This window comes from Limanda limanda, chromosome 5 (assembly GCF_963576545.1).
Source record: "Limanda limanda chromosome 5, fLimLim1.1, whole genome shotgun sequence".
Lineage (NCBI taxonomy): Eukaryota > Metazoa > Chordata > Actinopteri > Pleuronectiformes > Pleuronectidae > Limanda > Limanda limanda.
This window is the reverse complement of record NC_083640.1, coordinates 1504406-1518732: the sequence shown is the minus strand read 5'-3', so window position 1 is coordinate 1518732 and position 14327 is coordinate 1504406. Positions and strand designations below refer to the sequence as shown.

The 14327-nt window shown below is 44.3% G+C and overlaps 1 protein-coding gene across 1 annotated transcript; it reads right to left on the bottom strand.

The window, feature by feature from the left end:
* Nucleotides 1-938: 938 nt before the first annotated feature.
* On the bottom strand, nt 939-14284 carry LOC133001632 (solute carrier family 12 member 2-like). The gene is made up of 26 exons (XM_061071253.1): nt 13841-14284; nt 12277-12399; nt 12068-12143; nt 11663-11758; nt 11146-11285; nt 10943-11053; nt 10437-10545; nt 10218-10345; nt 9997-10081; nt 9560-9708; nt 7177-7284; nt 6971-7094; nt 6743-6844; nt 6406-6561; nt 6134-6233; nt 5214-5325; nt 4701-4841; nt 4519-4625; nt 4334-4413; nt 4098-4235; nt 3696-3809; nt 3434-3545; nt 3230-3316; nt 1926-2061; nt 1765-1832; nt 939-1074 (listed from the first exon to the last, which is right to left on the bottom strand). Exons 1-26 carry the CDS (start codon nt 14282-14284, stop codon nt 939-941), a joined length of 3282 nt encoding a protein of 1093 aa, XP_060927236.1.
* Between the last annotated feature and the right edge of the window lie 43 nt (nt 14285-14327).

Genomic DNA, 14327 nt, shown 5'->3' with positions numbered 1-14327 from the left:
ATGGAGATTTTTATATTAAACAAAATAATAAATAAAAACATGCGACTCTGAAGTTCATCAGTAATCAACACATTTATTCTACTATTTCTGCTTCAATAAGTATTAAGATAATTTCCAGTAAAAAAGTGAAGGGCAAAAGTTAAAGTATAATAATTAAGGGCAATCGTCAAACATTTTCACATATTTACTAATTCATCATTATTTTTGTAATGATGCTTTTGTACCAGTTAGTTTACGTTTATTTTACAGCCTAAATGTAAAATATATTCTAATGTACAGTTTCCATAGTTCCTGCTGCTAAAGCTGCCGCTCATTAGATATGTTTTTGTTAAAAAGTTTATTTAAATTCAACAACAGAATTAAAATTTACAGATTCACAGAACAAATAAAATACTGATGATTCTGTAAATCACCTGAAGAAATAGAAGTTCCTTCAATACAGTAACTTTCTACATAATGTGATCACACAAAGCTTATTTCAATCAAATCAAATATGCGACGCAACCAGTTTCATTTGGAAAAAGTCTCAAACAAGAGAAATTAAATGAACCCTAAATAGTTTAAAAAAGTCAAAACAGTCTTAAATATTGCTTAGTGAACATTTTAATAAAATAATACACAAAATAATGTTATCAGAGAAACAGTCTCACGCTTCAGACACAGCGAAAATAAAAAGTCCGCACACTGTATTCATCATTTTTATCATCACAAATATTATTATATATTAAATTAATATTTAACCATAGTTACACACGTTCATAAAAACACAGAATATACAGACGTTACTGAGAAACTTCTCGTGTTGATTAATGTGTTGATGAGGAAATTAGACTAAAAGACTCTTTACAGCAGGAGTGTGTGTGTGTGTGTGTGTGTGTGTGTGTGTGTGTGTGTGTGTGTGTGTGTGTGTGTGTGTGTGTGTGTGTGTGTGTGTGTGTTTAGGAGTAAAAGGTCAGCACACTCTGGTGGTTTCCTCGAACCAGCAGCAGGGGGGGGGCGTCCCTGGACAGAGTTTCCAGCCAACACATGTAGAGGGCGCTGGACACGGTGCCCTTCCTCGCCAGGGGCATGCTCCTGTGTGAGAGGGGGGGGAGGGGGGGTCATTACTATTCAATCCATCACACTGAGCAGGTGAAGTTGTGCTGAGGAGTCAACACAATGAACACACACACACACACAGGAGAACACACACACACACACACAGGAGAACACACACACAGAGGAGAAGACCTTTGAGTGTTTGTCATGAATACAGTTACTGTAAAACCACAGAGGTCAAAGGTCGAGGTTCACTTCTGCACAATAATTAACGAGAGCCTGTGGAACTCAAACGTCTCAGACATGTTTCAGTTTGTGATTATTAAAGAGTCATCACACGTCTCATTTCTTCAACAACCGGATCTGAAAGGTTCTCTCTGATTATTTAACGTCTCAACTATCAAAACCTTTATTATCAATAATCCAGTTTCTCCAGTTTGTTGTCACACTTTGTTCCTTTGACCCTCGTGTCAGTTTTTCACTTTACACACAATATTTAAGCTTTTTATCACATGATGCAAAAATCACTTGAATCCCACATTTTACACATTTCTATAATAATGATGCTTTTTTTTATTATTATTATTATTGTTATTATTATTATTATTATTATTATTATTATTATTATTATTATTATTATTATTATTATATTAATAAGAGTGAAAAATAGAACTAAAGATCCCTGTTCTGTCTTTCTATGTTCAGAGAGGAAAGTGAGGTTCTCACATGACGACGAGCTTGGCGTTACTCGAGTGCTCCTTCACCAGCTCGTTCAGGCGGATCTGACGATTCGTCTGAAATTCACACAAACATCAGTTTATAGAAAAACATCTGGAGTCACTGTGTTCAGAGGGGCGGGTGGGGGGGGGGGGCGGGGGGGGCAGTACCTTGGCCCTGTACAGCTCCAGCTCGTTGTCAGTGATCCTCCACGGCTCCTGAGCCTTCAGCCGCTCGGCAGCTTCCTGCTCCATGTCGTCCTCCTTCAGTCGGTACGGCTCGATCAGCTCCTTGAAACTCAGCTTACTGCACAGACACGAGTCAGGGATCAAACTCCAGCTCAACAGACAAAGTTCCATCGAACAGACGTTCAGGCTGAAGAAGAAAACTTCCTCCTGATTCACACTCAACTAGGGTTGCAAAATTCCGGGAATATTCAAAGTTGGAAACTTTCCATGGGAATTAACGGGAATTAACGGGAATAAACTGGAAATGTTGTGGGTAATTTATACTAACTGTATTTACCTTGTCATATACAGACATAAATATAAACATTTTGTTGTGTCATAGGCTGATTTGAGCCCTGAGGAAACTTTGGGCACTTGACTATATGCTTCTGCATCGTTGTGTCATTCTTAACATAGGTCTTTGCACAGTATTTGCAAATGTACACAGCCTTTCCTTCTACATTGGATGGGGTGAAATGTCTCCACACATGAGAGAGTGCACGTGGCATTGTTCTGTAGAATAAGATGAGAAGAAAGTTTGTAAAAAAACACTAATGCAATGCCAGAGATATAAATAGTTAGCCAAACAATTGGAATCGTCTGTAAACATATTTTACAATTGATGGATAAATGAATGTAAATAGTCTAGATGAACAGATGAACAATCCTCAATCAGCATGCTAATATATTTTCCACAGTAATATCATTGAAACTTACCTGACTAGTCCTTCACTCTACAGCAGGCCTCAGTAGCCCTGCTGTAGAGTGAAGCATGCTGGGAGTTATCTGTGCATGTGATGGAAGAATGCACAGTGGAGGGTTGAAACTCAACGTTCCATACATCTTTAAAATAGAGTTTTGAATGATGTTTTTATTGCTAAGCGTTTAATTTGAGTAGTTTGTTTTTTTTAGAAACCCAAAATTCCCGAGCTTAACTTCCCATGGAAAGTTTCCGGAAATTTACCGGAAACTTTCCGCCCCTTTGCAACCCTACACTCAACCGACAGACTCACTTTGATCAAGCTGTTGGTGTGAGGTGGAAACGTTTCATTGTGTTGTTTTAAATCTGAATTCATCTCAAATGTAACGTGATCAGTTTGGTGCAGAACATTCCGGCTCATAAAGAGTTTTCTGTTGATCAGTGAGTCTCGTGAACGATGAAGGATCCGGTCTGTGAACGTGTTATTAACGACCTCATGATTTGTTATAGCTCATAAGATTACAGTTTCTATCCTCGGAGCTCGTACTTGTGTTTCTTGGGTTTGGTGTTGATGTCCCCGAGGACGTTGATGTCCGAGTAGTCGATCCTGAACCTGCTGAGCAGCGTGGCCATCCTGGAGACACGAGTCAGAACAGATCAAACACACAGGGGGGGAAACACACTTTTGTGTGAACACAGAGTGTCGGATGTTGTGTGTTGGTGTCGAGCAGAAGCTCAACGGTCGTCTCACACTCTGCGGTCGCGGTCGATGCGGTTGACCTTCCCGCCGATGAAGACGCGGATCCTGCAGTCGCCCCATTTGCTCCGGTTGGTCAGCAGGTACGGGATCAGCAGCGTCAGACCTGAAACACACACAGACACACAAACCCAGAGTTTGAATCATCTGGATTCTCTTGAGGCTGTTTTAGTTGTTTTGATATTCACACTGTGGCGAACTCTTTTATATCCAGTGAATCTGTAGCTTCTGATAAATGAACATCCAACCAACTGACCTCCATCGTCGAACAGCCACCACACGTCGATGGTTCCTTTGCCCTGTTTCTTCTTGAACTGTTGACTGGACTCCAGCAGACGTTGGTCCGTCAGACTCAGAGGAGACTTGGTTTCTACAAACAGGAAAAACACGACGCGACACAAGAAAAGAAACTCAGACATGTGAGAAATCCTCTCCTGTTCACGTCCACGGAGGAGGACACGCCTTCATCAGCGTTTGTTTGTGTGTTGGTCAGCAGGATAAAAAACTACAGAAACTATCAAAACTACAGGAACCATTTCCAAACTGTAGCAGACAAAATATAATGTGGCTGCACAGTCGAGATCATTTTCTGGGAAACGTAGGTTTCTGGGACCTTAGAGAAGGTCTGATCTCCTCTGGTGGATCTCCGTCCTGTTACCTCTGATGATGAGTGGACTGCTCTGACAGCTCGTGGTCTTTGAAGGACACGAGTCCGAGTCCGAGTCTTTAGCCGGAGTCACCGAAAACACCACCTGGTTTGTGCCGGCTGGCGGCTTCTCGTGAGGCAGCAGCTCGTCTGTGGAGGACAAACAGGGAAACAGGACAGATGCAGGACAGATGCAGGACCGATGCAGGACATACAGTTGATGAACAGACAGAAGAAGACGCGTGTACCTTGTCCGTGGATGTGAGAGACGTCCAGTCCTTCCTGCAGCCGGAGGATCACGACTCCAAACTGAAGGTCGAAGGCGTCACTGGAACAGAAAACAGAGGAAATCCGGTTTGTCGAACACGTGTCTTCAGGTTGAGTCTCTGATTCTAAAGATCGTCGGTGGCTCTTCACACAGACTCGTTCTTACTGTATCGTGTTGACGTAAATCTCCACGTCTCTCATGTCTCCTTCACTCCAGTTGTTCTTGAAACCCATGACCAGCGTGTTGGGCTTCAGACGACCTAACCCGACAGCCTGAGGAGCAGAGGACAGGTCAGGGGACTGGGACAAGGTGGACGTGATGGATCAGTGTGTCCCACGGGCTCTGACCTGCAGGAGGAACTGCGTCCCGTGCCTCAGGTTGTCGGAGAACACGGGCGTGTAAAAGGCTTTGATGCTTTTCTCATTGAGCCAGCGCTGGGAGCGGGCGTGGTCCTGGGACAGCTCCTTGAAGTTCGGCCGGCGGGACGTCTGATGATGGACCACGTGGACGAGGTCACACAGATATTCAGAAGTGGATTCATATAAAAAGAGAGAGTTAATTCTGCTTTATGTACAGAACTTTTTATATCACTTACTTTTTAATTACATTGCTTAATTTAAAATAAAATCGATATATGAATGATCCCTTTGCTCTTAAATATAAAAGTTGAGCTACAACAATAATTGAATGAATCAATTAAACATAATCTGCAAATAATCTGATGATTTATTGCTTGAATAAAACAAGTTTCTTATTGGTTTACACGTCTTTTCAGTAAATCGAGTAAATGATGTGTGGTTGTGTCCCTGGTGTACAACATGTGGAGTTCCCCTGTGGCTGACGTGTGTGTTGGTACGTACAGTCTTGACGTGGCCACAGACCATGAGGCCGACGTTCTTGGTGTAAGAATAAACCAGCTGCAGCAGAGCAGGACGAGAGTTTGGAAAACCAGTCAGCACCAAACACTGCGGCCTGGAAACAGGGAATTCACCATATAGGACAGTAACACATTGAATTAATACAGTTCGTGAATTTTACTTTGGTGCTCGACAGAAATCAAAAGGTCAAATGTTCTCAAAAATCAGTGTTTCACATGTGGAATTATAATATGACAACAAACCAGACGTCTGCCAGGTTCTGAAGTTAGTAGAAGTTAGTTCCAGCAGCTGATCGTAGCGGTAATGGAGGATCCTTTGTCGCGTTGGCATCGGATGATGGTGGACCACGACCGAGGCGGCAGCTGATTATGGATCCTAACTGGTGCCAGTGGACAATGACTGTGGACTATAGTGGATCAGGTCCTGATGCTGGATCCTGATCTTGCTGGCTGCTGGCCAGAGACTATGATGCAGCAGGACTACTTTACATATAGTATTGAAGTTATCCTTCAAAAATGTTTCCCCTCATCGATGCTGCTAAAAATCTTTAATCCCGATGATGTTTTCCTAAACTTGACATCTATTGCACTTCTGTCCGTCCTGGGAGACGGATCCTCACATGTGTCTCTCTGAGGTTTCTAAATATTTTTACCTGTTAAAAGGGTTTTTAGTAGTTTGTCCTGACTCTTGCTGAGGGTTAAGGACAGAGGATGTCTCACCATGTTAAAGCCCTATGAGGCGAATTGTTATTTGTGAATGTGGGCTATACAAATAAAATTTGATTGATTGATTGATTGATTGGACTCTGAAGCCTCATCACACAGCATCAGAGGATCAGATTTAATTCTCACTGCTCTGATTCGTTATAAAGCATCATGGTGTCATGGAACCAGTCAGCTGACCTGAAGTTCTTCACGTGGTCCTCGACTCCGGTGAGGTTCAGACAGTGAGTCAGAGCCTGGTTGTACATCAGAGCCTGAGTGGACGACCCCCAGTTCACATCTGCAGGAGACAAAGACAACACAAATAACAACAAAACAACAAAGTGACAGACAAGAGGAACGAGCTGATGGAGTTCAGGGTAAGTTTGAGAACCTCTTAGGGTTCAGGTCCAGGGTTTCAGATCATTTCTCGTGGTTATAAAGGATGAAATGTGGAAGGACATCATCCTCACCAGGTTTCTTGTAGCTGACGTAGATGTAGAGCGCGAGGACGATGAGCAGAGTGACCAGAGCCGCCCACCAGTTAATGACGAACATCACCACCAGGCACAGGATCGCCCCAGCAAGAGACACCCACATGTTGTAGTACTTGAAGCTGGGGCGCCACCCTGTGGTGGGAGAGGGGCGTGAAACGGAAAGAGCCACGCTAGCTTACTGTACATCACCAAACATCACAGCAATTTGTATACGAAGTGATCCTGTTTCCAAAGTCAGAATCAAATATAAAACTCTAGATAAATTCCAACCTTAGCGTGTAAAGATCTCAGATCAAGAGTTCTGATGATTTACCTGGAGAGTTTGCCAGAGACGCGTGGAACACGGAGAAGTTGATGAGAGCGTAGGACGCCAAGAAGAAGTTTGAGATTATTGGAGCGATGATGTTCAACTCGGCTAAGAGACAAAGGAAAGAGTCGAGATTCAACAACTAATGTTTTGTTTCTTATTCAGGAGTCAAAGATTTGTTTGTGACATTATAAAGTTGTTAAAGATGGAGCGGTGATGTGTTCAGGTACCCACCAATCAGGATGAAGGCCAGGCCGATGCAGAAGGTCAGGACGTAACCACGGAGCGGCTCGTTGTTCTTCCCGTAGCCCTTCGCAAAACCAGCCAGCCCCGGATAGATCTTGTCTTTGCACAGAGCCTGGAACCACAAGAAGTTTGATTTAATCATTCATTCTTTCGTGGTTCTCGTCGTGAGGTCAAATAAAAGTCTGGTTTCTCACCTGGAAGACTTTGGGCGCGCTGACCAACGAGGCCAGAGCGGAGGAGAGAGTGGCTGAAAATATCCCGGCGGTGATCAGAGGCCCGAAGCCCGACACCAGACCCATCACCTGCTCACAGAAACACACAACTCCTTTGATTGAGGTTCACGGTTCTGTGAAACTCAGTTAATTGGAAAGAGTTGATCCTCGGTCCTGTGATCTCTGGGTCTGGTTGTTCTTCATCACACACTCAGACTGTTTCATTCATGTGAACCAGTCAGGAAGAGACCGAGGGCGCCGGCGTCATCACAAACCTCTAAGTTACTGTTCGTCCAGACTGAAACACAATTATTCACCGTCTGTGGACTGAGGGACATGAGGACAGGTCTCAACCTTGATACCTACCAACACTGGGACGTGAGTTAGTTGTTAGTAGAAACCTCATCTTCACACTTCAGAGGAAACAGCCGCGTGTGAGATAAGAACAGAAGAGATTCACAAAAAGAACATTCTTTGTTCGTCGCACAACTGGAAGATTTCAATCACAGCAGCAAAACGGAAAATACAAACATAAGAAGCTTCAGTAAGATGATTAAAAACATAAGTAAACAATATAAAAACAGCAGTGATGTAAACAGGAAGAGAACGAAACACAAGGTTTAAGATTCAAACACATTTTACAACGCAACTTAAAACACGACTAAAAGAAAACAAGAGCAAGTGTCTGTCTGAAGGATTTAACAACTGCACTGTGTGTGTGTGTGTGTGTGTGTGTGTGTGTGTGTGTGTGTGTGTGTGTGTGTGTGTGTGTGTGTGTGTGTGTGTGTGTGTGTGTGTGTGTAGGTGGATGTTGTCAATGCTCTCATTCAGCTCCGTCTCCAACCAGCGAGAACCTTGTGACTGGAAACAACAGTCACTATTATTACTGCTGCACTTTGTTTGGCTACACACACACACACACACACACACACACACACACACACACACACACGCACACGGACACACACACACACACACAAAGGATCATCAGTCGGTCACGATTCAAACTTGTTCAACAACCAGAGCAGAATCTGTGCGTATTTTATTTTGTGTCCAGGGACATCGGTTATCATTTATCATTTATTTACATTTGTGTGATTGAAACAGAAAATATCCGACACATTAACTGGAAGAGCAGAAACAAGGAAGTGATGTCATCATGAGCAGAGAAAGAAGTCGTACTTCCTCAGTCGTCTCCGTTCTGTGATTTGTTAGCTGGTTAAAAGCCTCAGAGGAAGATGAAGAGGAAGATGTTCTGGTTTTGCTGAGACTGAACCCTTCGTGCTCCTCATATCTTCAGCTTGACCCACAACTGGTTTTATAAATGTTATCTCTGTTTTCTTTAGCGACCGACTCGAGTCAAATGAATCCTTCTGCTCCGGTTCTGTAAACTCTACCAACGGGACTTTCTGTCACACCGCGGTGAGGCTTGTCTTGTCTTGGGTTTTTGTCTCGTAACTTCCTGTTTTATTTTGAAATCCTAACTCTCCTCTCGTTTTAGGTCACTTGCCCATCCTCATGTGTCACCGGTCTGATTGTCTCTGATGTTTCCACCTGTTCCCTTCACCCTCATGTGCTTATAGTCTTATAGGCTTACAGTCATTGTCGTGTTTTTGCCTAAGAGGTTTGCTACGCCACGTAAGTTGTTTTCTGTTTCCTCCTTGAGAGTGATTTTTGGTTTGTTAAAGTTTTCTAGTTTAGCTTCGTTTTGTGTTGTTTGTAATCTGTTTTTCTTCCCTTTTGGAGCGATTTATGTTTAGAGAGTTTTAGTTAGTTTGTTGAGCTTCCTGTTTAGGTGAGCTTTTTCTTTTGTACCGTTTCATAGTAGTTTGATTTTCCTCCTTCGGGAGCGCTTTTGATTTCTTGCTCTAGCCTTTTGTTTGTCATCCTTCGGGAGCGATTTATGTTTTGAGCCTTTTTCTTTTTCTAGTTTGTGTTTTGAATTTATTAGGGAGTTATTCTTTCCCCCAGTTATTCTTGCCAGGTCTAAGATTTATTAAGTGAGTTTTTTCATAGCCCAATTGTTTGTCACTCTTCATTGAGGATCTGAATTCAATAAAGTGTGCTGGTACGTTTAATCCTCTGCATCTGAGTCCTCATTTCAGTCCAGGCCTGACACTTTCACATTCTGAGGAGTCGAGCACTAAAGGTTGAGACAACCTGCTGCTGTGAGAAGTTCATTCTCTCAAAACTGACTGACCCAAACCTGGAAGACCAGCTGAGAGTAGCATCTACACTATCATCTGACATCAGACGCCTCACCAAAACAAGGTTCCTTCCTGTTCGCTGCACAGACGATGGACGTGTGACAACAAACAGAGAAGTAATCGATATCCCTAAATCCAGCTCGGAGAGTGTGAGTCACCTGGAAGTCGTTCATCAGGCCGAACTGGCAGCCGCCCTCTTTGCAGATGGAGAAGTCGTAGCCCAGCGTGCAGGCGGCGTCGGTGCAGTTCACCGTGTCGCTCACCGTGTCGTTGTGGTCGCCGGTTGCATCTCTCACGATGCAGGCTCCTGCAGGAGGAGAAGAAACAACAGCTCTTCTTTGGCTTTTACATTTTCTTTATTAGTTTGATGAAACTTAACATTTACGACTCATGTTAAGACTCTGAAGGCTAAACTGTAACTGAGACGTGGAATGTCTTCAGCTGCTCTAACTCGACTGGGAATGTACGACACCAGTTTGAGCTTCGGAGACGACTCCTGAATCCACAGAGTTACCTTCAGGTAGTCGAGTATGAATATGAATCTGTTTGGATAAGGTTGTGTAGAGTTTGTGTAGAGGTTTTGTTGGACGTTAACCTGCAGAGAGGGCGACAGCCACATAGGTGAGTCCAGTGACCAGGATGGCGAGCAAGGTTCCTTTAGGGATCGCTGTCTGAGGGTCCTAGAGGCAGGAGCATGACAGTCACTTTAGAGCTACCACACCATTCTTGTGTTAGTATGGAGAGGAACTAGCTGGAGGCTGAAGCTGCAGGTGGGAATTTCCCGGCTGTAAATCAACCTGAACCTGTGATACTTACTGTGAGGTCTCCGGAGATGTTGGCTCCAGCCAGGATCCCAGTGGCTGCTGGGAAGAAGATGGCAAACACAGAAAAGAACGTCTCCTCATCTCTAAAGTCTGGACCCAGGTTCTCCAAGAAGATGGCCCCTGAAGGTGGAGAAAGACAGACCAGGACTTATTTGAACTTCAAACTGATCTAGATATCAACCAGAGGAGGAATTCATCCGTGCAGACTGACCGCTGTAGCCGAAGAATCCTTTAGGCTCCTTGTTTTCTACCGTTATGAAGCTTCCTATGAAGTAGTTGGCGATGGCTCCCAGGAGAATGATGAGGAGGATGATCTGAGCCTAACGGGCGATGAGGAGGAAGAGGTCGAACGAGATGATGTCATTAAAAACGAAGGTCATATTTGCTTCGGTGACATTTGAATCATATGATTTCTTTTCATCATTTATTCACTGAATCTGCTTCCTCTGCTCTTCGTTACCTTTTATGGATTCATCGACTTTCACACCTCAAGCGTAAAAAACCCTTTTTGGTTTTTCCACTTTTTTGCACACAAATTAAAAATATGGATAAAAACCTTTACGTCACCATCATCGACTGTTTCTAGTTGTAGTGTTGGTGCCTGTGAGTGTGGAGGCTGCTCTTCACTGTTACCTGAACCAACTTTGTGTGTCTACTGTCGTCTGCAGAGGGTTTTGTGTGTTAAATCTCTCTGATGTTGTGGTTCCACGGTTTTACCTTCGCCTCCCACTCCATCCCAGCCACAGAGATTCCCAGCAGCAGGATGACGGTCAGAGTCCCGACGATACGAATGTCGTTCAGCTCGTCCGTCATCAGAGCGTCAACGTCCTGCAGCCAATGACCAGAGCAGGAACAAGGTCGGTATCAGACTTCCTGCTTCAGATGCAGTTTGAATAACAGACAACGAGAATGTTTCTTACACTGAGCATCTCGACAACCGTCTCGGCGAAGCCAACAACGTACATGGCCACAGCCACGGCGTTGGCGAAGGCGAAGATGAGACCGATGGATCCTCCGAACTCCGGCCCGAGACTCCTGGAGATCAGGTAGTACGCTCCCCCTGGACAGACGGACACAGTTTGATCATGAGGAGGGAAGTGGCTCAACAGAGACTCAGCTTTCATATTATGCATCTTGATGAAGACGGAAGAGGAAAGATTGAAACAAGTTCTCTTTTAAAGTCTTGACTGAACCTTGGTGCAGTTTATTGGTACATCAAATACACAACTAGATAAATGTGAGTGATTTTCTATTCTGAGCTGAATTAAAATGCAATGAGCTGAATTACCGATGTCAGTTGCTAAACTTCCAGATCTAACCACATGTTCTAACTGACCCTGAATCTTCTGTACTTCAGGAAAACAAAAGAGAACTAAATCCGTCAACTTGTCGGGTAAGGTTTTCAAAATAAAAGCTTGTGCACAGACATGATCTCACCTCCTCGTACGAAGCCGTTGGTTGCTATGGCAGAGGTCGACAGACCAGTGATGGTCGTGACCACACTGGCCATCAGGATGATCGCGATGGTCAGCCCTGGTTCACACGAAGACACAAACCAAGAAGACAGAAATGAGTTGAATTTGAAGAAGTGAACTGAGACAGATCACAGCAGTTAACTCACGATTCAAGATCTATCGTCCGTTCAAAACACGAGACACACGAGAGAAATAGAATCACTAGAATCTAAAAACGAAGCAGATAAATACAATGACATAAAATAGAATAGAATCTACAGATATTCAGGATGTGTCAGGATCTGTGTGTGCGTCATGAGGAAAGCTTGGCTGTGATTGGCTGCTCTGGACTGAACTCTCCTCCTGAACTTCAGTTTGATCCACGTACCAATTCCTGCCTGACCGACAATCCAGGACATTCTGATGAAGAGCATCACCCCCCAGATGTTCAGCATGCAGCGGACCTGCAACACACACACACACACACACAAAAACACACAAAAACACACACACGCTGTTCAACATCTGGTCCAGTCCCTTCCTGATGACGTTTATTAGATCTCTCTGAATACATATATATATAATATTCACACTAACCAAGACTCCTTTGACCCAACCAAACTTCACACTTCCTCCTTTCGCCTCCTTCGCCGCCAACGCCGCCGCCTCCTCGGCCGCCGACAGCTCTTCTCCATTGGCCAGGCCGTCCTCGAAAGGCTCCTGACAGCCAATCACAGTCAAGAGGGAAAGGAGTGACAGACAAAAAGACAGGTATGTGACAGGTTGTATTATTCGTCAAATATCTACTCAAATTGAATAAAAACATATATTGTAAAGTTTTACAATAATCATTTTTTGTCTAATTTAACTACCTTAGCTAACGTAGCTTGTGATGCGTTGCTAACATTAAACCGTTCCTGACCTCCAGCTCTGATTTAGCTAACTTAGCTACCGTAGCTTATTAAACACTGATAATTAGCTTCCTGATGCTGATGACAAATGATGTGTATCAGAGGTTTGTTATGAAGAAACAAGGAGAATCGTCTTCATGCTAATGTTTCATGAGCGTGTTCCAGGTCGAGGCCTCAGGGAGTCGAGTGTCACGTCAACTCATCCGATAATCATCTTTAAGATATGAGACACAAGTTTAACTCGACTGTAAAGAATCATGTGAATCGTCAGCTCCGGCTGTTTCTCTGTTCGTGGACAATGTGCATCTATGGTACCTCCATGTGTCAGAGGAGTGGGAGCACGACCGGGGAAGCCTGCTGGGTCATGAGAGGCAGCATTGTGTGTGTGTGTGTCTGTGTGTATGTGAGTGAATGTGTGTGTGTGTGTGTGTGTGTGTGTGTGTGTGCGTGTGTCAGGAGGTCAGGCCTCCAGTGATGTCACTGGGCTCATTCACAGTCTCAGGTGGGAGTGACAAGAATGTTTTGTGTTTACTTGGTTTGTTACGTGTCTAAAATTGACAGAAACTTTAACAATCACGATACAAGATGACGTAACAGCAACATCCCATAAAACCCCCACCGCAGCTTCACCCTGCTGAGCTCTTATTTACTGATCAGAAAATACCAACTTATCTTTTCACTATAACACATGAAAATAACTAAATGACGCATGTTTATCTACCAATATTAAATTAAAGTCAGAGCAGCAGATGAACCTGACACATAAACCTGGTCTGTCATCATCCCAGTGATGATGCAGGTTAACTTGTAGATTAATAAGGTTTATGGTTGAGAACAGACTCCTCCACCCCAGAGCACATTGAAGTGTGAGGACGTGGTTATTTGAATGAGTTCAGTCATCAAACTGAATAGATGATCTTTGGATCTCCACAGGAATAAAGTGATTAAGAAAATAAACTTCTCCTGTGGGAAACTAAACGTTCACTTAAACAGCAGGTAGATAATAGAATATATAATATATCCATATTCCTGAGGTACTTTTAAAATCTGTTTGTCATCCTTTATATGAACTAGCAAAGATTCTGATTTCATATGTATTACACACACTTCATTAACAATATTAAATTTGAATCAGAACCATGTTCACGTGGCAGCTGAGTGAGAAGCTCTGATCCTAATGTCCCTGTCCCTCTAGAACCTGCTGTCTTCACCGGGGAGACAAATAGAACCGGTTTATTCTCGTGTTTTACTTTGTCCAGTTCGTCGTGCAGCTCGGACAGCGACGGTCTGGTCATGTTCTCCCCGAAAGGCGCAGCAGTTTGCCGGTAGAAGTCGATGTTGGGCACCGCGTCTATGGTGTTGTGTCCGAAGGTCCTCATGTAGTAGGTGTTGGAGTGGGAGTCGGAGATGTGCGTGTGTCCCGTGCCCGTGGAGTGGAGGCTGATAGAGTCGCTCTTCGTCGTGTCCGGCTCGCGGAAAACATCCGGAGGGAGCCCGATGTCCATGGAGCTGCCCAGTGCACCGGGGTCCATGAAGCCCACCACCTTGAACCGGCTCCGGGACTCCTCAGGCGGCTTGGAGCCCTCGCTGGGGCCCGGGCCCGGAGCCGGGGAGGAGCCCTCGGTCACCGCATCCACCTGGAAGCGGCCCTGGGGGCAGACGCCGCTCCTCAGGGACGGTTTCTGTCCCGACATGAAGACGATGGAACCCGCTCACAGAACCACTGGTGAACCGTCG